The sequence below is a fragment of the Podarcis melisellensis genome, assembly GCF_964234715.1.
Source record: "Podarcis melisellensis genome assembly, chromosome: 14".
Lineage (NCBI taxonomy): Eukaryota > Metazoa > Chordata > Lepidosauria > Squamata > Lacertidae > Podarcis > Podarcis melisellensis.
This window is the reverse complement of record NC_138546.1, coordinates 45,666,784-45,693,337: the sequence shown is the minus strand read 5'-3', so window position 1 is coordinate 45,693,337 and position 26,554 is coordinate 45,666,784. Positions and strand designations below refer to the sequence as shown.

At 45.2% G+C, this 26,554-nt stretch overlaps 1 protein-coding gene across 10 annotated transcripts in view; it reads right to left on the bottom strand.

Annotated features, from left to right (window-relative positions):
• Positions 1–2,288: 2,288 nt before the first annotated feature.
• CELF6 (CUGBP Elav-like family member 6) overlaps positions 2,289–26,554 on the bottom strand; it is a 166,821-nt gene continuing 142,555 nt past the window's right edge. For 7 of the 10 annotated variants that reach the window (XM_081887721.1, XM_081887725.1, XM_081887723.1 and 4 more), the window contains 5 exons: positions 24,931–24,993; positions 22,031–22,111; positions 18,252–18,395; positions 13,133–13,288; positions 2,289–6,201 (listed from right to left, as the gene is read on the bottom strand). In XM_081887721.1, the coding sequence (XP_081743847.1) occupies positions 13,161–13,288; positions 18,252–18,395; positions 22,031–22,111; positions 24,931–24,993 (416 nt within the window). In that variant the 3' untranslated portion in view covers positions 2,289–6,201; positions 13,133–13,160. Of the gene's footprint in view, positions 6,202–9,435; positions 9,542–13,132; positions 13,289–18,251; positions 18,396–22,030; positions 22,112–24,930; positions 24,994–26,554 lie in introns of all 10 variants that reach the window. The other 3 variants (XR_014162706.1, XM_081887724.1, XM_081887726.1) reach the window with 3 other exon arrangements.

The window sequence follows — 26,554 nt, the reverse complement described above, 5'->3', positions numbered from 1 at the left end:
GAGATGTATCACCCCCCCTCTTTGCTTCCTAGCTCAGGTTGGCCTCCCCCTCCCCCTTACAAGCTCTGCCACAAACTGTGCAACCCTGGTGCCTCTTGTGACATTGCTCCAGCAGCAGCAGCAGTGCCATCAGGGGCCTCATGCCAGCAGAGCTGGCTTTCCACATGTGGAAATGTCTAAAGAGGGTCTCTCTCTCTCTTTCTCCATGAGACCGTCCATCTAAAAATCAAGGATGGGGAGTCTGTGGCCCTCCAGATGTTGTTGGACTCCCAATTCCCATCAGCTCCTGATGGAGGGGGTCACAAATTGCCCCACGGTCCAGCAGTCTCTTTGCTCAACCTTTCCCACTGCCTGTTGCCAAGTAAAACCGACTGGTGGAGGAATGGCGCTTGAGGCAAAATGGCTGTATTTTGTACCTTGTTCCCCATTTAAAGTAATATGCAGGGCTGTAATCTGGCAGCCTTAATCTCCAGGGCTGGTGCATTCCCAGAGTAGCCCTGGGATGCTTTAGGTCATGAGTAGCATAGGTAGGCCCACGATTTTGTCCGATTTATGGCATCATAAGCAATGGTCCTGCAGTTCGCCGGCTTTTAGGAGCATACAGGGAGCCACCTTTAATCAAGCCACACTATTGGTCTCGCTAGCTCAGTATCATTAACAGTGAGATTCTCAGGATGCAACTACTCACCAGCCCTGACCACTGGTCATGCTCTCTGGGGCTGATGAGCATTGGGAGCCCAGCAAAGGATCTGCTGGCACACAGGTTCCCTGGCCATGGTACAAACTAGTGCCTCCATAGCCCTAGCTGTCAACCTCCCCTTTTTTTGTGGGAAATTCCCTTATTCCAGTGCCATTTCCCGCTGCTTCCCGCTGCTATCCCAGATTGTTAGATATCCCGTAGACTGTCCCCGGGACAGGTGAGGCTGCTGATCCCTTATTTTTGAGGCTGCTGATCCCTTATTTTCAAATCTGAAAGTTGACAGCTACGAGCCCTTTCAAGGTGCTGACAAAAGAGGACCTGCCTCATGCTTGCTCCACGGTAAGGATAAGAAGTGCAAAGTGTCTGGGACCTTTCACTGATGTAATCTCCAACTTACGACATGCATAAGCACCATCCGCCCCAACTTTCTACTAGGAATCTCAGCATCCTTTGCCCAGCTGCACTTCCCAGGGAGGGAGACCTGGCAGTTGGCATCACTTTAAAACCTGTAGTGTAGACTGGGCCCTCTCCATCTCATGCAAGGGCAAACGACAGAGGTGGCTGCATGATTAAAGCAAATCCCTAATTAATGTTCTCTCGCAGAGGGCAATTCCCAAGTCAGGAGAATGAGGAAGAGAAAAGGTTACCTCTGCAGGATCAGAAAAGTAAACCAGAGCTCCTGAATAAAGAGACCTGGTCTTGGTCTAGCCAGCTGGCTTGTTAGTTGAAGGCAACCAAATAGGCCAAGAAATTCCTCTGTATTCAAGCACAGGGATGTGATTCTCTCAGGTCGGTTAGAACCTTGATCTAGATCAGGAATGTGGAACCTGTGGCCCTCCAAATGACGTGGGAACCCAACTCCAATCAGCCCCTTGCAGCATGGTCAATGGACAGGAATGATGGAGTCGAGCCACTGGCCGCAGGTTCCTCACCCCAATGTCCCAAGAGCTAACTACGGCTGAGATCCTGCTGCAACCCACAGCTTCAGGTACACCTCCCTGCCAGGGTTCCAAAGGAGACTTGTGAGAACATGATCAACTTTGTTCTGGTTCAGACCAGATGGGAAACAGTTCATGGGGCTGCTTGGACCAGTTGCCCCAGAACACACCTGCCCGTTCTTCCACCCAATATCCTTGCTTTCTGCAATTGCTTTCCCCACAGCAGATGTAGTTGGACTCTGCCCCAATATACCACCCATCACCCTCCCATTTCATACAAGCAGGCAGCATTTGAAACACAGCTTGAGTCCCAGTGCTCACAACTCCCTTCCCCCACCCCAAATTTAGGTCTCTGTGTCATTCTCTCTCTCTCACATATATATATATATATATATATATATATATATATATATATATATATATATATATATATATCATTTTGTTTTGCCTTTTTCTTTTCTTTTTTTTTATATAAAAAAGTCACTTTCACAAGGTCACTAAAGTCGATTGTCTTTTTTTTCCTTTTTCTTTTTAGGTTTCATTTGTTTCAAATGGAGGGCTCTCCTATGTTAAACGCTAACCGCTCTACAAAAAGCATTCTGTTCTAAACCACTAGGAAATGTAACAATGAAGCACATTTTTTCTTAAGAAAAAGAAAGAAAGAATAAAAAAATAAAAATAAAGAAGAAGAGAAGAAAGAAAAAGAAGTCGTCCAGTGGCCAAGCGACCGCATTAGGGAATGTGAACCACGAAGGACAATGAGACAACCCCAGGTCCTTCATATACCGTGACATTTCGCTCACTCTATTTGGCACTTCCTTAAACCTGACCCCCTCCCCCTGACCTCCTCCTCTTCCCCAGCAGATTCTTGAAAGTAATAGAGAATTTAGCTAAGGTTACACCAGGGCAATGAGACACACAGAGAGAAGTTTCCTACAAAGGGAATAATCCACCCACCTGCCCATCCCATGTGATCTGCAAACAGCACCTGCTCACAGAGTGAGCTGGTTCAAGGCTAGAGCTCAAGGAGGGGTTCAGTAGTAGATGGTTGAGCTTCAGGACCACAGAGAGCTCCCTGTGAAGCAGAATGGTTCTTGCAAGAACTAGGAATATTGCTTCATCGTTGGTCTGGAGCTGGCTGAAGCTTTATTGTGTGGCGTGGCTTCCCTGGAGCCAGCCTGCTTGGTAGTTAAAGTATTCTAATATACAGGTGTGCACTCAGGCGAGATTGGAGCATCTCCCCTGGCTTCTGGACATGGCAGGGTGAAGGGTGTGGTACCTCAGTGGCAGAGCACCTGCTTTGCATGCAGATGATCCCAGGTTCAACCCCTGGCACCCCCCAGAAATGTCCTGGGAATGTCCCCTGTTTGAAGCCCCAGAGAGCCATTGTCAGTCGGCTCAGACAATACTGAGCTAGTTGAATCAATGGGTCTGACTCAATATAAGGCAGTTTCCTATGCTCCCATGACAGCCCCTCTGGAGCTGCAGGTAGTGGAGTCAGATATCTGAGTCAGATAAGGGAGCAGAGCTACCTTGAAGCAAGGCATGGCGGCACCACTGTCTGATGGGGCTCTTCCTCCATGAAAGCTTCTACATGTGTCAATGCTTTGGATGATATCTCCTGGGGAGTTTTGAAGGACTCCACTGTCTCCATCCTTGGAGCTCTCTGAAAGACTGAAAGAGTTCTGGGTCTTATCCCAGACAGGGAGGGAATTCTCCAAGATATACTTTAGGAAAAGGAAGCCATGTTGGTGCATTAGAAAAACCCACAGCAGGGAAATACCTCTACTGGGTCACACCAAAATGCCACAAAACAGTGAGTAAGCTTTTGAGTTTTCTAAAGCTCTTTGTCAAGCTGGATGTTGAGCAAAGTGGGGAGAGGAAGTGGGAGGAAATCTAGCATGTTGTGGCCACTCTGCATTTTTTGACAGTCTTAAGATTGAATGTAGGAGGAGGTGGCAGACACCAAGTCCATTAGGCTTGACTAGGTGCTATGCAGGATTCAGGGTGCAACTAAGGACTACTAAGACCATGAAATATGCAAGGGCTAAGAATGGTATTGCTGCCTGACTCTGGAGATCAGATTTTTTTTCTTATGGACTTATTCTTGCTTTATGTGTGACTTGGATAACCAAATTTAACCATTCAGAAGTGGGACCCTAAAACTGAAGGAATATGATTATTTACCACCTGAAGATGGCACTTTACTTTTCAAGGGTTCCACATTCCCTCTAACCACCAGATAATGCAACCCACTTTGACTTCTTTTGACATTTTTAAAAACCTAGCATTCCACCTGAAATCAACCTCTAGCCATATTCCTCTTTACTTTGGTGCTCTAAGAAGGAACCAGTGTGTTTTGCCTAATGTTAGGGTTACGTCCTTTATTAGGTTCTTTTTAAAAAAATTGTGTGTGCGTGCATGAGCTCATGCGCCACTGTGTTTCTGCCAACAATTGCTGACTGCTGTCCCATGTGGTGACATGCATAATTGCAGCTTCTCAGTAAAGAATTTTCCAGGCTGTGGACTGACCCCACCCGTTAGGCTGGTCATTGGCTCCTCCTGGGCAGGAAGGAGTTTAAGAGGACTTCCTGTCACTGTGGGGCAACAAGGTGTACCCAACCTCTGGTGGCTTTTGCATTTCCAGCCTTATTCTTTGGTCCTGCCTCTGGTTTGCCCTCTGATCTGGATAGCTCTTTCAATCTGGCTCAAACTCTTACTAAGAGTAGGCCCATTGGAATCAAGGAACCTAAATTAGTCATGTCTATTAACTTTGGTGGATCTACTCTGAACAGGACTAGTATTGAACACCACCCCCAGTTCCTGGCTGCTGTCATGCTCCAGACTTGCCCATGACCCAGCCTCGGTCATTTCTTTGTCCTATCAGTCCTGGGTGCACTGCGAAACCTGATAACACCTTCGCCAAGCCTCATCCAGTTATGCCTTCAACTTCCTAATGCACCTCTATTTTAACACCAAATGAAGACTTTCAAGCTACCATAAGCCAACCTTCTCCGTTCCTCTGCGTTGCTAGATGTTCAGTCTACTAAGAGCTGGCCCAACATTTTGTGATACTTTGGGTAGTCCTAATAAAAGCATCATCCAAGTGTGGAGAGACGTTGCAGCTCCTCTACACAGCCATCTAAGCATGGGGGAGAAACCAGTGGCATTCCAGATGCTGCTGGACTCCAACTCCCATTATCCCTAGCCACTGATCATGTTGGCTGGGGCTGACGGCAGTTGGAGTCCACCCCTGGTGTAGGCAATACTGAATTAGTCGCACCGATGATCTGCCTTGGCGCAAGGCAGCTTCTCATGCACAAAAATATGGTCCCGTGTGTCTTCTTGCTCTGGTTTACATTAGCTTTCAATGCATGGGAGAAACAGATCAGGGACTGTGATTACAACCCCCCAATTTTCTGAAATCCAAGTGCCTATCTGGAGAGAGGAGGAGGAGAGAGCTGCTGCCAAGACCCCCCACCCCACCCTGGCCAAAGTGGCCCCTCCTGCCAGCTTCACTACTCACCCGAACCCCATAGTGTTCAATGCGGTCACAAGGCCACCAGCACTGGCCACACTGCTCACAAGGCGACATCTGCTTGCTTGCTTGCTTGCTTGAGCTCGCTTCTCTTGGAAACAACTTGCAGCTTTGACATGAAGCTTTTTTATAGTTTTTTTTAAACCTCTTTGAGTTTCTTTTTTTTGTTTTGTTTTGTTTTTTAAATTAATTAATTTATATATATATTAAAAAAGCAATAGTCCTTTGGTCCCTAAACTCTAAGGAATGATATGACTTTGAAAGAAGTTAATCCAATCTCCTTGGACTGGTGACAAAGTGGGACAGAAACCCCCACCCCCAATCCACGGGATATAGATATATAGACCTATTTATATATATATCTTCTGTTAAGTTCAACATCCTCTTAGCAACTGATTTTTCTTTTCCCAAACGGATGCGGAAAAAAAAAGTTCCCCTTTTTTTCTTTCCCCCTTTTTAAAAACAAAAAGCGTTTCCCAGGTGTAACATACAGGCCTGGTCCAAACCCACCGGCTTTGGTTTAGATCTGTTTGGCCTCCCTCTTCTGAAATCTTGAGCATCGGTCAAGTGCTTTAGAGAGAGGCTGGTCCCACCAGCAGGCTCTGTGCCTGCGACCTTTTCCTGTTGCAAAATCCTACCCCTCTCCTCGTGAGGGGTCTTAAAAAAAACACACGTCTTCTCCAGCGGCTCCTTCCCGTCATGGAGTTTAGAGTCGGCAAATAGCGATGCCTCTTTCCCTTTTGTCCAATATCGTCACAACCACCTTCTTTGCTTTCTCTCGCCTGAAAGCGGCAAAAGGAAAAAAGAAAAAGAAATCCCCTCCCGAAACCCCAACCGATTTGGAAAATAAAATAAAAATAAAAAAGGTACAACCAAACTGGCTCTCCTCTTTTTCACAAGCATCCTGCCTCCTCTTCCACCTCCTCCTCCTCCTCCGTGATATGTTGCAAAGAAAGAGAGTTACAAGTCTGGATACTGCACGTGGGACAAGGGGAATACTCTTCGTATGCCGCATGGCATCCCATCTGCAAGAGAGAGAAGGGATGTTAAGAAGAGGCAGGCGATGCCAGGAGCTAGCAGGAAGCCCCATCCCCAGTAGCGAGCGATGGCGTTAGGAGAGAAAGGAAGCTCTTGTCAGGGCCATCTCTATTCAGTGTGTAAATATATATATATCAAATGACACCCCAATTCCGTACCAGAAGAGGTTGAATTCTGAAATGTTCTAGGTTAGGTCTGGCCTTCCATTTGTTGTGGGCGTCCCAACAGCCCTGAAGAGCTGCTTCCAGTCAGTGTAGACCAGGGGTTGTCAACCTGGTCCCTACTGCCCACCAGTGGGCGTTTCAGGGTTCTAGGTGGGCGTTAGGGGGTTCTACAGCACAAGCTGAATCCTTCCACCTTCGAGCACTGGTGGGCGGTAAGAAAATGTTACCATTAAGGGGTGGAACGAAAAATGGGAATTTAAAGTGTACATAATATAAGTTGCTTTTTTGTTTTATTTTTTGTTTCGTCTTACTTTTAGGAGAATTGGAAATTCGTGGAAGGGAATTTTCTTTCGACCTTAGGGAAATGTTTTAAGAACAAGTACCGCTATATAGGTTTGGATGAGAGTTAAGTTTGGATAAAGTAAAAAAGTGGTTTTCAAAAATATAGTAAAATCAAGGTTTTTGTTGATAAGATGTTTAAGAAAGGAATTCGGTAAGGATTTGCTGAACCAACAATTTGAATTGGAATACAAAAAAGGGAGGTATGAGGAGGTCTGGGAAACAAGTTAATGAAAAATAAGTAACAGAAATTTTATGTGTTTTTAATTATTCTTATCTTTGTATGTATGTTATTTTTTCTTATTTTTTCTTATTTATGTATGTATGTTATTTTTTCTTTCTTTTTTTCTATTTGATTTTTATTGTATTACTATTGGAAACTTTAATAAATATTCTTTAAAAAAAAAGAAAGAAAATGTTACCATTAAGAAAGATGCATTCATGGGCGGTAGGTATGAAAAGGTTGACTACCCCTGGTGTAGACAGTACTGAGATAGATGGGCCAATGTGGCTTGTGAAATAAACATACTTAGCAACCTTAAACACTGCAAAATACCACTTTGCCGCACCAGTTATCTTGTTTTCTGTACGTAATACACTTATGCCGCATAGTGAGGGTTCCTGATTTCCAACCACTTCTTCTCCCCCCCAACCCCCCATCCCAGATGTGAAGCTGGTGTTGATCTTCCTGCCAGAACAAGCTCCCCCTTTTTCACTGCTGTGTCAGGCTGCTGTTAAAAGAGCAGGGCCTGTGTAAAATAAAAATAAAAATGCAATTTATCCCAACAGCTCCATATACAGAACAAGTTTCATGGAGCAAGATGGTCAATGTATTGTTGGCCAAAATTCAGATAACTGCTGCTAGAAGCTAGCATAGCAACTGCAGGAGGCCAGGGGTGTCATTTTGGTTGAGATTTGTCTTAGCTTAAAGGGGTGGGACCAAGAGGGAGGGGCATGGCCTGAGGAGGAGAGGGAGGGACCAAGAGCTCCCTATCTGATGGAACTGGTGACCATTTTGAGCAGGTTCCATTCTTGATACATTCCTGCCCTATTAGGAGCAAATATGCAGATCCACGTCATACATTTAAAGCACATGCCTTCCCCCAAAGATTTCTGGGAACTGTGGTTTCCCCCTCACAGAGCTATGAATTTCCAGCAATCATAACACACAGCAGTTCCCACGATCCTTTGGGAGAAGTCATGTGCTTCCAATGTGTGCTTTAATAGGAAGCTGATTTAGACCAGGTCAGAATATTTGTCTATGCAGAAGAAGAAGAAGAGTTTGGATTTGATATCCCGCTTTATCACTACCTGAAGGAGTCTCAAAGCAGCTAACATTCTCCTTTCCCTTCCTCCCCCACAACAAACACTCTGTGAGGTGAGTGGGGCTGAGAGAATTCAGAGAAGTGTGACTAGCCCAAGGTCAACCAGCAGCTGCATGTGGAGGAGCGGGGAATCGAACCCGGTTCACCAGATTACGAGTCTATCGCTCTTAACCACTACACCACACTGGCTCAGTATTATCTACTCTGATTGGCAGTGGTTTTTCAGGGATCTTGAGCAGAACAGAATATTTCCCACCCCTGCTACCTGATCCTTTTAATTGAATTTTGAAGGACTGAACTGAGGGTCTTTTGCATTAAAATTATATGCTCTGCTGCTGAATGAAGGGTCCTCTCCCGTGAAATGCTGCACCAGTAACACTCTCCTGCTCCTCTGCTAAGGTACCACACTTCATGCCTGCAATCAGGACTAGGACTTTTTCTATGCAAAAAGAAAATGAAACATAACAGTGGTTTTGTAAAGATATGCTTTACATATCTTTTATCCTGGAGTAGGCGATCCGGGTTCATTATCTCCAATCAGGAACGTGAGAAGCTACTGTACAACTGGTCAGGCCACTGGTCCATCTAACTTAGTATTTTCCACACTAGCCCTCCCTGACCCAGTGCCTTCCAGCTGTTTTGGACCACACCTTCCATCAGAAGCAGCCAGCATGTCTGATGGTCATGGATGATGAGGATTGTAGGCCGAGACATCTGGAGGACACATGATTGAGGGAAAATGGCCTACACTCACTGGAAGCGACTCTTCAAGGGTTCAGACAGGTTTCTCCCAACCCTGCTGAAGATGTTACTGAATAGACTGAACTTGAGATGTTTTGCATACAAAACACGTGCTTTCCAAAAATCAAGGAGCATTTTTTTGTCAACCCTTAGCAGTGAAACCTTCATGCTCTTGAGACTGTGGAATGCTTGAATTTCCACAAGCATTGAGGTAATATAGAGACTCTAAATTATGCTGGGATGTCCAGGGGGTGGGGGGCAGGGAGAGCTAGCACAACTTGGTGTTTCTTGTGCAGGACTGAGTTACTCAGCCATCATCATCACACAGTAAATATAGAGGGCACACACATCAATTGTCACATCACAACAGAGAGAAAAGGAGGTACAAAGAAGGACAAAGTGGAGTTTATGGGCTCAAAAAATCCACAACTAGTAAAAGACTGACCAATCAGCACTCCAAAAACTATCCACCATGGGCATCAATATGGCACTGCACAACCGCCAAAAAGAGAGGAGGAAGGGGTGGGAAGAAGAACTAATAAAAATAAAGCAGAGATGTAGAAAGATCAACGTCAAGTTCATGCAACAAGATTACAACCGGCCACATGGCGTCATCGAGAAGGACGATGACAACATTAGTTAAGTCACTTACAGTTTCAGATAATTTGGGAGGGAGAGTTTTTGTTTGGGTCTCCCATAACAGCTAGAGGGTTGCTAGGCAACTGTGGGGTCATCCTTGGAGCTATGATTGGCCTGGTCTGGTTAGAGACAAAGTAGTGGATGGGTTGGAGGAAACAAAAATATAAAAGAAAAGATGAATCGGTTTGATGCGAGTTCTCAGTATTAATGGTCATTGCTTCTTCTGATAGCTGTGAAATGGAGCAGGAGTCCTCTGAAGTCATATTCACACGGTACATCTAAAGCACAGAGAAAGTACTTTTGCAGTCATGGGGAATCACGAGAACTGTAGTTTGTGTAGGGTGCTGGGAAGTCTGAGGCCAGCCCCTTTCACAAACTACAGTTCCCAAGATTCTTTGCAGGGGAGCCATGACTGCCAAAGTGGGGGAAAAGTGTTTTAAATGTTTGGTGAGCCTGAAAATAGCTTCCTTCAGTAGGCCAATGAATTGCTGGGGAAGATGAGCACAGGGTGCTACTGCTTTCGTGTCCTATTCTGGGCATCCCATAGGCCAGGGGTGAGTAATCCATGACTCTCTAGGTGTTGAACTACAGCTCCAAGCATTCCTGGCTGTTAGCTGGGGCTGGTGGGAGTTGGGAGTCCAACAATGTGTGGCGGGGGGCACAGATTCCTCACCCCTGCTGTAATAGCAGATGGGCCTCTGGTCGGTTCCAGCAGATCTGTTCTCATGCTATTGCATCCTGCAGCCCTCTGTGGGATTTCACTCTTGCAAACTGCTTGCAGTGGGTGTGCAGCTTACACTGCAATTCTATACACGTCTGTGGAGAAGTTAATTCCACAGAATTTCCAGGTAAGTAGGTATAAGATTGGGACGTGGGTGGCGCTGTGGGTTAAAGCACTGAGCCTAGAACTTGCTGATCAGAAGGTTGGGGGTTCAAATCCCCGTGACGGGGTGAGCTCCCGTTCCTCGGTCCCAGCTCCTGCCAACCTAGCAGTTCAAAAGCACGTCAAAGTGCAAGTAGATAAATAGGTACCGTTCCGGCGGGAAGATAAACGGTGTTTCCGTGCGCTGCTCTGGTTTGCCAGAAGCGGCTTAGTCATGCTGGCCACATGACCTGGAAACTGTACACCGGCTACCTCAGCCAATTAAACGAGATGAGCACCACAGCCTCAGAGTCGGCCATGACTGGACCTAATGGTCAGGGGTCCCTTTACCTTTACCTATGTATAAGATTGTAGCCTTAATAAGCATACAGCCTAAGCCATGACTTATGCAAAAATTGGGGAGATTTGCATCATGCATTTAAAGCATACCCAACCATAATCCATAGAACTGTAGAGTTGGAAGGGACCCTAAAGGTCATCTAGGCCAACCCCCTGCAAGGCAGGAATTTCAACTAAACCATCCATGACAGGTGGCCATCCAGTTTCTGCTTTAAAACCTCCATTGAAGGAGAGTCCACAACCTCCCAAAGCAGCCTGTTCCACAGTTGAACTGCTCTTACTCTCAGAAAGGAAGAGCACATTTGAAGCTCATGATTTCCCCCAAAGAATCCTGGGAACTGTAGTTTTCTCACACAGAGAAAACTCTCTTCCCAGGATTCATGTGATTTCAATGTGCATTAAAGGTAAAGGGACCCCTGACCATTAGGTCCAGTCGTGACCGACTCTGGGGTTGCAGCGCTCATCTCGCTTTACTGGTCGAGGGAGCCGGCGTACAGATTCCGGGTCATGTGGCCAGCATGACAAACCTGCTTCTGGCGAACCAGAGCAGTGCACGGAAACGGCATTTACCTTCCCACTGGAGCGGTACCTATTTATCTACTTGCACTTTGATGTGCTTTTGAACTGCTAGGTGGGCAGGAGCAGGGACTGAGCAACGGGAGCTCACCCCGTCACGCGGATTCAAACCGCCGACGTTCTGATTGGCAAGTCCTAGGCTCTGTGGTTTAACCCACAGCACCACCTGCATCCCTTCAATGTGCATTAGGAATGCTTTAAATGCATCGTGTGGATCTTTTGGTTCAGTTTAACTCTGTGGCTCATTTACACACTGCCTTGATATGGTTAAATTGAGTGTTTCTTTTCTCTTTTTTGCAGTGGCGAGGGGCTTGTGAAGGCAACTCACCCTAGAAACCCCCTCAAACTATGTACCAAGCCAGGAGGTGACAATCCCGATCAGATCAAAACATTTGATTTAATTAGCATTTGAGGTAGACTTTTAAGGGTGGCATGTTGTTGGATTTTAGCCTTTAAGTCACCCCAAGGATCTGTTTCAGGCCAAAAGGCAGGGTAATAATGGCTTCAGCAAATAAACAGATGTATTCTGTTTGGTCCTCTTGCCATGATTATGAACACAGCAACTTGGGTATATTGACTTCAATGGAACCACATAATTATGCTTTAGATTTTACCCTTTCATTGGTCTGAAGACATATTAAATTATCTTCCTTCCTTCCTATTTACAGATTTAGCCACAGATACTCTATTCTTGTCTCTTTTTACATAACTACGAAAGCTTTTGGATGTGAAGTTATTGGATGACTTGATCTATTGGTAATTTTATGCTCATTTAAATTTTGATGCATGTTAAATGAACTGTTTGTTGTTATTTTTTTTCCAGTGTAGTGATATTATACATTTCATTTTTATGTACTGATATTGTACCACTGTTTTTAGACTATCTTCTATGTGTGAATCACTTTGGGTGCAGATTAATTGTGGATCAACTATGACACTCAACAACTTAAACAATGTAATGCACACGGGTCCCACTATCGGAACACTCATTATCCAAAATCTCTGTTATCTGAATACAAAAAATTATGCCCAAACCTTGCTACATGAATGATTGGTTCAGATATCCAAACAGTCAAAGTTTGCCCACTTCCTTAGTTGTTTGTGTTCTGCTGGCTGGTGGCCATTTGGGGCAGAAAACCATGGAGGGAGGGAGAGAGATTGGACAAATCAGGGAGCTGGAGAGATTGAACAAGTAAGTTTTTCTTTTGTTTGGCTTCTGCTGATTGGCTGCAACAGTTTCAGGCAGAGATCAGGGATGGAGCATGGACAAATCACAGATTAGAAATGTTCCCATAGGAAATAATGGAAATCACCAGCTTGTTATGTAAACGCTCACTTAACAAACAATTTCCTGAGAATGCATTGTGTCTGGAGAGTGGGACCTGAACATATCTGTCTCATATCTGTTCATTTACTGTGGTTTTATATTAGTTTTTATCTTATTGGTATCCTATGGTTTGGTTTGTTTGTATTATGGTTTTAAGATATGCTGGAAACCTCCATGGGACTACTGTGTAACGAAGATTGGCTGATACATTAGGTCAAAAAATAAATAAAATAAATTCATTCTATTTGGATTGGGGTCATTCTCTATGCCTAAAGACAAACATTAAGGATTGTTGACACTGTACATTATTAGAATAATAAACCATTGAAAGTTTATTTGGGTAAGTCAATCCCCTATGGGAAGGCTATGCATCATTTATTACCTTTTAGCTTATTCTCATGCGATGGACATGGGCTGGGCCAAAATGCACTGTATTTGCTGTTTTGAACTAGACACACCATTTGTAGTTTTTCGCTCCATTTTCCTCCAGGTTTAACACCAGCCTTGTGGCAAAAGCTTGAGGAAGGCTAACCCCTTTTCCTGCTGGTAGCGTAGCTGGGACAGTCTTGCCTGCCAATGTCTTACCTGCTTTCAGGGCCAAGGTGAACACGGGTCAGTAGGGTCTGTTAGCATCTTTTGGCCGCTTTAGTTGGACCTTTAGCCTCTTCATGCCGATCTGGAAGCCGTTCATGGCCTGAATGGCTGCCTGAGCACTAGTTGGATTGTCAAAACTGACGAAACCTGGGATGGGTCAAGGGGAAAAGTGAGGTGACAGGGGATGAGAACAGAGAAAGAGAGGAAGGACACAGTTCAGCACCAAGGACAGCAGCAGCCCTCCCTGCATGTTGCTGTTTCACTGCAAGCCTTTCACAGAAATAGATCCTGAGGAACTCAAAAGAGCTGAATGTTGGAGCTAGCAGGTTCCCCAACCTGGTGCCTTTCAGATGCTTTGGACTGCAACTCTCATTAGCCCCGGCCAGCACAGCCATTCTGGTTGGGGCTGATGGGAGTTTGTTACTCAAAATATCTGGAGGTCACCAGGTTGGGGGAAGCTGCTCTTAATGGTGATGGCAGGATGGGCTTGCAAAGGGCTGGTGGAAGTTGTCCTCCAAAACATTTGAAGTGGACTAAGTTGGGGAAGGCTGTTTTAGGCCACTGTTCACTTTCCAGCCACACCAGATTCTTCTTTAACAATGCAAAAGCAAAATTTAAGAAATCCAATCCATTTAACTCATGGAGTCTAGGTTTGGTTTTGGGTCACCTGGGGTGTTGTGAGGACACGGAGGAAAACCTTAAAGCAGGCATCCCCAACTTGCAGCCCTCCAGATGTTTTGGCCTACAACTCCCATGATCCCTAGCTAACAGGACCAGAGGTCAGGGATGATGGGAATTGTAGTCTGAAACATCTGGAGGGGTGCCTGCCTTAAAGCCAAAATACACCATATTTTTTCATTACAATGAGAACATCTTATAATCATGGCTTGCTAGTTAACTTCACAGGGTTAAAATCTGCAGAATGGTCTGCAGAATGTTTCTAACACACTTCAAAATAATGTATTGACATGTCCTCTCTCAATGGGACTTTGAAAAGTTTGGAAAGATGTGCTAACCGATTGAGAATATGCTGAAATGGCTGTATGATTCGTTTGACCTTTCAACATCAAAATAAGCTGAAGCAGTGTTTGAGCAAGCCCTTACTTTATTTTTGCTCTTAATACATAGATAAAGGATCCAGTCTGCATTACTTAAAAAAACCCCCAACAACAGTTGCATTGCTTAAAAAATAATAATAATATTTTTTTATATCTATAGCCACAACATTTATTCAGTAAGTAATGACTGACAGGGGATGTGAGAGAGAAGTGACCCTGGAGGTGTGTGGCACCCACAGCACTCACTCAAAAATTCAGAACTGCCCACAGGCCTGAAAAGATTGCCAACCCCTAATTTGAAATATTTGCATACTGCCCTTCCATTAAGAAATCCCAGAGCACTTTACAGTAACTAATACAAACACAAGAAAAGGCCATGCTAAAAGCAAACCCAGGAGAGAAAGACATTGCCACAGGTGTCAGGTGAGTCTCCCTAGGGAAAGAGGTGCATAAGCTGATGGATGGAGAGGAGAGAGGCCCTTTCTAGCTATGGCCCCTTACACATGCACCTCTTCCCCTAGGGAGGCTTATCTGAAGAAGATCTTACATACAGGCAAGTTGATGCGAGAGAAAACATCTCCTCAATTATCCAGGTTGCAAGCTGCATAGGGTCTTAAGATGTAAGCACCCACCCTTTGCATTTGGGAAAGGACTGCAAGCCAATGAAGCTCTTTAAGCACCAGCAGGATGTGATCCTGATACTCAGTTCCAGAAATTAGCTTAGTGGCTCTGTTTTGAACAAGGTAGTCTGCAAAACCTTCCCCATCCCTAATGTATTGTTGCTGTCTGGTTTCTCCCAACCTCTGGTCTTTCAGAAGTTTTAGGCAGCAATTCTCACCATCCCTGACTGATGGAACTTGTACTTCAAACCATCTGGAGAGTACAAGGTTGGAGGAATGGCTACTGTAGTCTATGGTGCCATTACATCAGCTGTGTGGGCGAGGCCAGGGACCAGATTCAAGGCTGGCTCCAGGTTTGAGGCAAAGTGCCCGCTGGAGGACACTCCTTTACATCTGCCCACTGGCAGGCTTAATCTGGCAGTAGTGCAGGCATCAGCACTGCCTTTGATGAGCACCAGGCAGCCCTTGGTGGGTATGGGGTTCATTTTAACCTTCCACAATGCATTGGAGTGATGTACATCAGTGACACTGCAGGAAATGAAAAGAGTAGTTCTTAAACTAATCTCTCTCTCTCTCTCTCTCTCTCTCTCTCTCTCTCTCTCTCTCTGTGTGTGTGTGTGTGTGTGTAGCGGACAGGCATAAGTGGTGGACCTTGCTGGTGTAGGATGATGACAACTGCTGGTGCTGGATTTGGCCAGACATGTGCAGGGCCTTGCAGCTGAGAAATATTCAGGCTACGATAGACAATGAACTTTGGCTTCCGAAACTCCCAAGCTGGTGGCTGTAAGTTAAATTAAGTGGTCAGACTTTATTTGCAGCAACATGAGGTGCAAATTATGCTTTCAAAGCAATGCCTCCGTTGCATTTTTGTATGGGGTCTTCTAATTTGAGGCCCTAGATTAGTGCCTACTCTGCATATTAGTAAATTTGGCCCTCCATTTTCTTTTTGATACTTACAAATGAATTGCTTTATGATTTGGTTTAGTAACTTCCCAGGGAGAGAAGTTAAGTTAATGGGCCTATAAATTCCTGCTTTTAAAGTTGGGCATTATGTTTGCCTTTTTCCATTCCACTGGAACCTCACCTGTCATGCATGATTTCTCAAAAATGATTGCTTTGTGGTTTGGAGATGCCTTCGGCATCCCAGGGCGCAATTCATCATGACCTGCTGACTTCTAATCATTTAAGATAGTCAAATATTCTCTGAACAGATCTTTGCCTATCCTAACCTTTGTCCCTCCCTCATTGTTTATATCGATTCTACTAATCATCTGGTCACAATTTATCTCACTGGCAAAAACCAAAGTGAAGTAGACATTGAGCAATTTAGCTTTCATTGTACTGTGGATTACTAGTACTCTTTCCTCTAATGAATGGGCTTTTATTTCACTTTCTGGATATTTTCAGTGTGTTTATAGAAACTCTTCTGATTGTTCCTAATGCAGTCCCAGGAAATGATCTGAAGGCACTTGAGGCCACCACCTTGCTGAAAAGAAGCTAAACCAATTGGTTTTGTGATGGAAGGCATGTTAATAATGTAAGAAAATAAGGGTTGCTTCCAGTGCCACTCCTTCTCAGAGTAGACCCACTGAAGTTAACAGACTTAGAACATTCATTTAAATGAGTTTACTCTGAGTAGCACTTAGTTGGATACAATATAAGTAACATTTCCATAGGGGCAACCAACACTGTGCCCTCTGGATTTGGTTGGACTACAGTTCTCATAATCCCTGACTATCATCCACACTGACTTGGGCAGACAGGAGCTGAGGCCACAGCTTATGGGAAGGGGCCATAGCTCAGTGGTAGAAAACCTGCTTTGCATGCAAAAGGTTCTAGGTTCAATTCCCAGCATCTCTAGCTAGGCCCATGAATGTCCCCCACCAGAAACCCTGGAGAGCTGCTGTCAGTCAGTCCAGGTAATATTGAGCTAGATCGGGGTAGGCAACCTAAGGCCTGGGGGCCGGATGCGGCCCAATCGCCTTCTCAACCTGGCCCGCGGACAGTCTGGGAATCAGCATGTTTTTTTTTACATGAGTAGAATGTGTGCTTTTATTTAAAATGCATCTCTGGGTTATTTGTGGGGCTTGCCTGGTGTTTTTACATGAGTAGAATGTGTGCTTTTATTTAAAATGCATCTCTGGGTTATTTGTGGGGCATAGTAATTTGTTCATCCGCCCCACAAAAAAATATAGTCTGGCCCCCCACATGGTCTGAGGGACATTGGCTGGCCCACGGCTGGAAAAGGTTGCTGACCCCTAGATGGACCAATGGTCTGACTCTGTAAAAGTCAGCTTCCTGACATCTAGAGGGCACCGTGTTGACTACTCCTGCTCAGATATATGGCACTAAAAGAATGAAACAACCCATGATAGTCTTGTGAACCAAGACGGAATGCCCCATTCCTAAACTACTGTTTCATTATCAAGGACCAATTTTTTTACACTTGGGCAATGTAGCAATTGCCAAAAAAGTGCTTCCAATTGGCCTGGTTTTACATCACAGCGGTGGCATATACAAGAACCAACCAGAGAAGTTTCTCCAGATGTTGGAGTGGAAACAAACCATATGAGTGAGCCTCATGATTGGATGTTGCCTATAATACTAGCAATGGGCACAAGTCCTTGAACTTGTCTTGAAATTATGAAAGGGGTGGGTTGTGCTCCTTGAGTATACACAAACAATTCCAATTCCACCCCTGCAAGTATTCTTGAAGAACACTAAAAAAACCCCTACTAATGCCTTTCTTCTCTGCAGTTACCCTCCCTTCCAAAGCAGGTACAAGTTTGCTTGAGCATTGTCCCATCAGTTGTCCCCCAAGGGCCGAACCCTGTCTATCATACCTCCCAAAATCCTAGCTTCAGAGCTTGCTCCTTAGTCTGAGCCACTTGTCTCAGGTATGAGGACCCCACCTAACCTCCTGTTCCCATTCGCTGATTGCTGCTTTTGGGTCATGAATCTGCTCCAGCTCTACTTATGACAGCTGCCCAGGATCCTGGACTCCACTGCCTGGATTCTGACCCCTGCTGAGGCCTGACAATAGTCAAACCTATCCCTCCTTATTCTCCCCTTATGTCACATCTTATTCTGAAATGTGCAGAATTGCATGTTGGCTCCTGGGAGCTAGAGTTCCTTTTATAGCAAAATCCTACTTGCCATCTATTTGTGGTGTGAAGTGCAAGAAGAACACACATGTTTCAGCAGCTACCAACACAATGGAGAAGGACTGTGTGGCTCAGTGACAGAGCATGTGTAAAAGGGCCCCAATTCAATCCCTGGCAACTCCAGGTAGGGCTGGGAAAGACCATAACCCTGGAGAGCCATTGCCAAACAGCATAGACAATACTGAGTGAGACTGACAGATGTTCTGACACAGTATAGGATGACTTCCTATGTTCCTAGAATCTCAAAGGAAGCACGTCAGCTACTTACCAAAGCATTTACTTTGGTTGGTGGCACGGTCAACAAAGACTTTGGCAGAGATGACGTTGCCGAAAGGCAAGAACATCTGCATAAGTTCTGCATCCCCAAACTCCTGGGGCAGGTGATAAATGAAGAGGTTACAGCCTTCGGGACCTGAGATAATGACAAAGGTGTACACACAAAGGAAAAGACATGTGTTAGCAACAAAGAGGCCATGCGCAACATGTTTGGCTACTTTCTCACAATGCACTGCTTGTTGCAGCTCGCTTATCTGCTAGTTCAGCAGATAAAAGTTTTTTTTAAAAAATCAGTTCATTGGAATTGTTTTTTTTCCTAATATCCACCAGCTTGCTAGAACATAAAGCTGAAAAGAATCACGACACACCTTGAGCAAATATCTAGGTGTATATTAAAATCAATTCAATCCCAGTCATACAGAGAGTTCTTTCCCAGAGCGTCAGAACATGGTCTCAGAATGGCTATATAACAGAGTGTCCTTACTCAAATAATTATTTCTAGTTCAGCTGCAGTCCAACAGCTCATCCACACTTCTGTTTGCCCCATCTCTTTCCCCCAGTAAAACCTGTGGTTTAGCACTGAACAGGAACAAAGAGCAGTTGGGTTTTCTGCAGATTGCTGTTTGTTCCGATTTATCACCAAAGAGTGGGTTTTCTGAGGTAAGTGGTGGGACAATGGAAAAATCACTTGGACCTGGGCCTAGAAAGCATGTGAGAAGCAGAAAATGTCTCAGCCCTGTGCTAGCTAGGCATGGGACAAGTGGAAGTGTTGAACGAACCCTTAGTTCCGCACCGAAGAGTCTTGTTATTACCATCAGGGTCAGTCTTTAAGCTATATGGGGATAACTTCTGTATCCTTTCCTTCCGGGCTTTTACACTGGGCCCCTCCAGACATCCTCTATTAAGAATTCATCAGAATTCATGCTCATGATGGCTATGGGGGCAGGAATGCACAATCACCACTTGCGCCTATAAAAGTGCTGTAATACTGCTTCTTTTGCAACAGTTACAGGCCCCATGGTTTCCTGTCAAAACATTCCATACCACAAATGTTCTAGGGTTGCTGTTTTTTGTCCTGCTTTTTTGTTTTTAGAGTTGTCCCTCCAGATGGCAATAATTCAACAACTTTGGTGAATCTTTGCATAACAACTAATAAAGCCGAATGATGTGTGGACAGCCCAGTGTCAGTCCATCATCAAAGTGCTATTATTGTGTCAGTGGTATATTGCCAAATACACCTGCAAAAGAAGAAGAAGAAACCACCGGTCTGGAGGGGACTCTAATCCTACTGCCAAAGGGAAGGAGCCTCAGCTGATCAATCAGATGAACAACTGGAAGCAGAACAGTCAACAGAAATGACTGTTCGGGCAAATAGAAATGAACCACTCAATCAACAGCAATTGCAGTTGAGGCCAAAAGTTTCTCAGCCCTGCAAATTAACATTCTGCCACTTGCAGTTCCCCTGTCTTAAATCAGAAATGCGCCACTGCTGACCCACTCATTTATATTGTAAAATCTCCCTAGTTTTATGAAAGCTGCCTACTAGCATTTCTTGACACCCACAAACTGCATAGGGACATGGTGATCTCCTGCTAGTAGAGAGACCACATCAGGGATCAGGAGGATGACCACAGCTGAAGACAGAGACAGTTGCTCTTGCAACCTCTTTCTTCTGGTAATCTGCACACTCATCCTCATGGTTTAGAACTACAGTGCTGACTCATCTGTGGGAGAATCTGATGCCTGAAGTGCTCCGATTCCATCTACTTCTAAGGGGAAACAAGGAAATGTATTTCTACACACCTCTCAACATATCTAGGCCTCTGTCCTCACACTTATTCAGCTATGGAGGCACATGCAGAGACGTATCTTTCTTCCCCTGGCTGAGGGGTTGCCAACAATGGTGCCCTTCAGATGTTGTGGACCACACCTCTCATCAACTCCTTCCAGCATGGTTAATGGTCAAAGATGATGGGTGCTGCGGTCCACAACATCTGGAGGAAAGCAAGGAGCATTGCCACATTTAAAGGACACATTCCAGCCATGCAGAAGGGCTTTGTGAGAGTGTGGATCAGAGTTGGCGACGGGCGTATTCCGAAGAACATCCCAAGAGAGACCTGTAGTCCAGCCCATCAGTCAGAGGTTCCTAACCCCTGCTTTATTTTGAATGCATGGACACATTTTGTTATAATTTTTCCAATGCAACTCTTTGTTTTGTTTGTTGTGTGTCCCTATGGAAAAGCATAATATAAATACAGTGGTGCCTCGCAAGACGAAATTAATCCGTTCCATGAGGCTCTTCGTATAGCGGTTTTTTCATCTTGCGAAGCAAGCCCATTGACAGCTTAGCGGATTAGCGCTATTAGCGGTTTAGCGGCTTTTAGCGATCAGCTGATAAGCGGCTTAGCGGCTTAGGAAAAAGGGGGAGGGGAAAAAACCCGCAGGAACTCGCAAGACATTTTCGTCTTGCGAAGCAAGCCCATAGGGAAATTCGTTTTGTGAAGCGCCTCCAAAACGGAAAACCCTTTCGTCTAGCGGGTTTTCCATCTTGCGAGGCGTTCGTCTTGCGAGGCACCACTGTAAAACTAACCTAAGTTTATTTCATAGGAGAAGGTATCAACAATCTGCTTTCTGATGTGATGGAGAACCACGGGGGCAAGGACTGTGAGTCCACCCTCCATGTTCCTTTGTTCATTCATGCATCCCCAAGAGGTCTGACTCATTCAGCACCTCCTCCTCACACTCAGAACTCTGGTGTTGCCTCCTTCCAATTCAACTCTCCATCTTTCTTTTTGTTGTGTTCACCTCATTCACACTTCTTTGTAGCCTTGTTTCTATCTTCTCTTTGCTCAATTTCTGCCACCCTTCTACCAGCCCGCATGTTGATTTAATCATCCAAGCCACCTGCCGTTCTGTCAATATTTGCATATTGTCATCTAATCATCACCGGCACCATTTATGTAGCTGTCAGTTTGTACATTACAGATCCCAGGAAGAAGGGGACTGCAAGAAACGGCTTTTTTTTTTTGTCCAAACATGCATCCAAATGCATTATACGAACTAGTCAGGCATGCATCTTTCTCCCTATCAAATCCCAAAAGAGCAGCACTGGATAGTCAGGTTTCCTGTTCACAAGTCTTTTGGGGAGTGAGTTGCATTCACATGGTAGGTATTCAGCTGTCATATCTATTTTAATCTGTCGAATTCAAGACGGGCTACAAAAGAAGGCAGAAGAGAACCAGGAACTCACTCACTCACAGTGGGCTCCCAAGTTGACTCATCTGATGACTCATCAGATGAGTTGACTCATCTGATGAGGTGGTTGAAAGGCAGGTGGCTCCACCCACCTGTCAAAGTGGTTCATGCTGGATGGGGGAACTCAAGATCCAGCCTGCCAGCTGGGTCCTGTTCCTTAGCTCTGTCCTATCTAATCCAACATTTTGTAGTCAAAGTGCCGACCCAATTGCCTCTGGGAAGCAGGACATGAGCACAAATAGCATTACAGCTATTATTTTAGTGTTTTGCACATTTAAAGTTGCATTTAAATTTGATTGTTTGTTCTACAGAAGGGCAGGAAAACCTTTTTTTTTAAAAAAGACCCACTTATTTTACATATATTCATCTTGGTTATTTATTTTGTGTTAGGCCACCCCATCCTGGATAGCAATGTTGATATCAGTCATGCACAAAGCATTTCACTATCGATCCCAGCAGTATGACTCTGCAGTTTCTGGAATCCCTGCTCTTTGAAATGCCCACAACCCATCTTACCTTCTCTCTGCTGCTGGGGGATGATGGGAGCTTGCTGGGGGAAGGCCTGGCTGATTGGTGCATAGGCGGCTGGGTATGCTGCTGGAACACACAAAAGCAGAATGGTCAGGGCAAACAGAGCCTCCTGCTAGTGCTGAGAAAAGTATGGTGAAGCAAAACCAATGGGGGACAAAAGTGGGATGCTCAGCAGTGGATCCTGAGCATGACTCAATTCCAGAGATGTATGCATGGATCACATACGAAAAGACTGCTTTGCTGCCTCCACGATCGAGTTGGCTTGTACTCATGGAACAGTCGCAAAGAGTACATGACAAAGGCCACTTGTGTGGTTCAGGAGGTCTGAATGAAACCTTTGGTGTTGCATGAAGCCTAGCACAAAGAGCATTTTAGGCACACCAAATTATGAACGTATTTAAGCTACCTTACACTGGTGTCGTTGGTCCGTCTATCCCGGTGTTGTCCACCCTGACAGGCAGTGGCTGTCCTGGGTGACAGGTAGATGTTTCTCCTGTCCCCTGCTATGTGAGAGCGTTGAGTTGCAAAGGCCAGGGATTGATTAATCATGGGATTTCAGACATGCAAAGCATGGCAGGGGCAGCCAAAATGGTGTCCTCTAGATGCTATTGGACTCCAACTCTCATCAGGCCCAGCCAACAGAGTCAATGGCCAGGGACGATGGGAGTGGAAGTCCAGCAACATTGGCTTTGACTTCCTCTTCTCTGAACCACGGATGCCCCAGTGCATTACTACTGTAGAGATTCTGGCAGGTCCACCCAAGCATTCTCTCTTCTTCACATTCTACGAGCTGTTTCTTCATGTTCCAACATATTGTTCCAAAGACTTGCCTTAGATCAAACCGCCTGACATGCAGGGTTGTACATGCCTTCTAATGGGATGTGTATACTTTGCCTGAATTGGCATTCTCATTTAAACTAATCACTGGCCAGCGCAGGGGACTTGCTGGTTTGTGGCTGACTAGGCATGTCAGTCCGTCTCTCAGGTATCGTTTCCAGGCCTGACCTCTAGCTTGGAGTGCATAATTGCTTTCACCTTTCCCTGGCAGAAAAAAGGGTCTAACTGCCACTTGCCCTGGGACTGCATTGTTGAAGTGGAATCTGTTCTCCATTTCTCGAAGGTTTGCTTCTGAAAATGAGGCCTCTAGTTCGTTTGCCTCATTTGTAGCAATATCTAGGATTCGGAGGGGTGTGAAGTTGAGATTGCCTTATAATTGCAAGGTAGATGAGGGTGGCGGGTGTTTTTCTGTCCTTTAAAAACTTATCCAGCACTTTTCAACCTCTCTGTCCTTCCTGGCCTGAGAAAGCTCCATGGAGGAGATACCTCTTGATGTCTTCTTCTGGGTTTTGACTGAAGCATAGGACACTGTAGAGGCTGGTGTGATTTCATTTTTTGAAAAAGGGAATCCCTTCCATTTACTTATTTTTTTCTGTATTGATTTCTTTAAAAGGTTAAGAAAAAGACCTCACATAAGAAAAATTAACAATGAACATCTGTCAGGAGAACAGCAGACAGCCTCTCTTGTTTCTTATGCTTCCAGGAAAACCCACCTATGGACATCAAGGGGGTTCTCACCCATGAAGAATAAACAGCCACTAACACTCATCAACTCCCTTGTAAGTAAGGCAGGTACAACAAAACCCTGGCACATTACAAATATCTTTATTTCTTTAAAAGTGTTTATAAACTACTTAGTATTTTTTAAAATCTCTAAGTGGTGTACAACCTAAAAACCATAAATATTACCCTAAAAACAAAAATGCAACATAAAACCAGTAAAACAGTAGTATAAAAGCATATATAAAAAAGAATTAAGGGAATTCAAACAAACGACAAACAACAAGAGGGTCTGATTTTACAGGTCATGGGAAGTATGGGCAGAAAGGCACATGAATGTCACCAAAAATGTACTTCTCCTTTGATAATGTTCAATATGCCATTTATGATGGAAAATGGTCTGGGGGAAACACAGAAGAAACTTTCAGCACAGCACTATAGTTTGGCTCCATCCATCAACCAGGGTGCTAAGCTGTCAATGGGAGTTTGCATCTCTGTGTCCCAGGAAGAACACCATGGCAAGGTGGGAGACCAACTTGGTGCCATCATTTGGGCAGAGAAAGAGCAGCTGCAGGAAGCCTGCTGCCAACTCCCGGTGGTCCTGGGACTACAGAGTTGAAGGGAAGCTTGTTTTGGTTCCATCCATCAGACTGGGACTAAATTCTGCTGGGTTGAGGGGTCAACACACACTGCTCTTGCTGATATGCCCTCTTCTACATAACAGGGAAAGAAGCCCTGCCCTTCATTTCACCCACTCATCAGACTAGCAGTTGACTAGCCCAGCAGTACCATCCATGGGCACAAAAGGACGACGTGTCACCATTAGGACAAATAATGGGCCACTGCTACAAACTGTTGCCTCAACTGTGGCTAGTTTGGGGCTTCATATAAATTGCGTTTCAGCTTCTGGTTTTCTTTCTGCTGTGGGGGCTTGACATTCTGCCACTCTCATGGGCAGGACATTCTGTGTTTTCTTGTTCTCAAACACTCCCTTCCTAGTTTCTTTGGCATGTTTCTTGGCACCAAACCTGCAGCAGCTGAGCCCTGATATATTCCACTAAGCACCACCCTTCCTTCCTAGCATAAGACACATTCCCCCAAAGCTGCCCACTTCAGGTGTGCCACAGAATGGAGAAGCCAGGATTCCTTAAGGAGGAGTGGAGAAATTTTATCCATATCCCCACAGCATCCTCCTTGCATCTGGGTATTTTGCTCATGCTCAACATTATCACAAAGATGCCATGGAAAGATGGAAAGATGCAGGGAAAGAGGGAAAGGCAGACAGAGAGAGGGGAGGCGGAGAGGACAGGCAAAGCAATGTTTGAGACCTGCATAGTGCTGCATGCCTGCGTAGGCTTGTTGGAGGGGGTCTGCCACAGTGGGACTTTGAGCTGGGAAGAGAAAAGAAGGAAGAAGGAAGAGAGTAAGCAAGTGCAACTAAAGGAGAACAGCTTTCAGAGCAGCACAATCACTGGGGCAGGCAGCAAACCACTCGAGATATCTCCTTGGCTTCCCATTACGTTCCTCTTCCTCTGTCGCTCCTCAGAGTCTAGCTACATGTGCCACAAACTACTTGAGAGCAAACTACACAAACTGCATGACACAACTCTGGTTCTTTGAGCCAGCTCCTCGTCCTCCTGGACCTCTTGGATCCTCTAACTTTTGCCCTATTTGTTACCGTTAATGGCCACATATCTGAGAACAACAGGCTGGTCCAGTGCAAACATTTGCTCTATGGCAATAGGCCTGCCGCCCTTCTCTGTGGACAGAGGAACTCTAAGGACTTGCCCACACCTCAATTTGCTTCCCCTGCCCCTGGGGAAACCTGCAGTTTAGAGCTGACTAGGAACAAATAGGGTTTTCCAGGGATTGTCCTTTGTTCCAATTTAGCACTAAAGAGCGGATTTTCCACGGCAAAGAAAATGCAAATGGCTTGGAGATCTGTACCTAGAAAGCACAGGGCAAGTGGAAAACAACCTGGACATGTGTTTTCTAGGCAAGTGACAAGCTGGATGAGCCCTAAGATCTCATATCTAGCTCAGAGTGAGCAGGTTGTAGATGCAACACAGCTTCCTGAGATCTCATCCCCTAAGGAGTCCTTTCCCAACCTGGTGCCCTCCAGATGTTGCTAGCCTACAACTCCCATCATTCCTCCCCACTGCTCATGCTATGTGGGAATTGTTGCCCAACAACATTTGGAGGGCACCAGGTTGGGAAAGTCTGCAATAAGGCAGTGGCATCGTTAGAAGGTTGCTGGAAATTAGTTTTAGCTCAACTACCATTCAGGGCAGGTAGGCAAATACCTGCAAAAGGCAGCAGAGGCTTGGACTATGTAAATTCTCTAGTTGTGACTGACACCAGCTGTGAAACTGGCTTAGGAACCAAGGCAGCCGTGCACTGCTTGGTAGCCAAAGGTGAGCAGAAATCCCATGCAGGTGAGTGCATTGAATTCTATCAAGGGAGCAAGCAGAGGTGGAGGACAGAAGGATCTCCCTATTCCTCCTCCATCAGCCCTCTTGGTTTTTCTCCGCTGGCTGTAGAGAAAGAGAACCTATCCCTCAGCTCTGTTCCTCTTCCATCTGCCTGCTTTGTAGAAAGCATTTTTCTTTTTTACTAGACTTCTAAGAGGCTGGTGTCCTGCATTTTCATGCTAGCTGAGAAAGAGGAAGCTTCCCATCCAAGGCATCCAACACAGGACACAGGATACTAGCCTGTTAGCAAAAATAGGTCAGGGTAGTAACTTTGGCAAGCTTAGTTACAAGACTGGACTAAGGAAGGTTGCTTTTTTTAAAATGATACATAACCTCCCAAAGTGCATATGCATTAACATAGGGACATAGTTGCACATAGAGAGATAGGGATGAGTTTCCTGTTTGCTCTTTATACTGCACCAGCTGGGCATTTAAGTCCTCCTGGGGTCCCAAAGGACTAGCTCTCCTCTTGCAGCCAAAT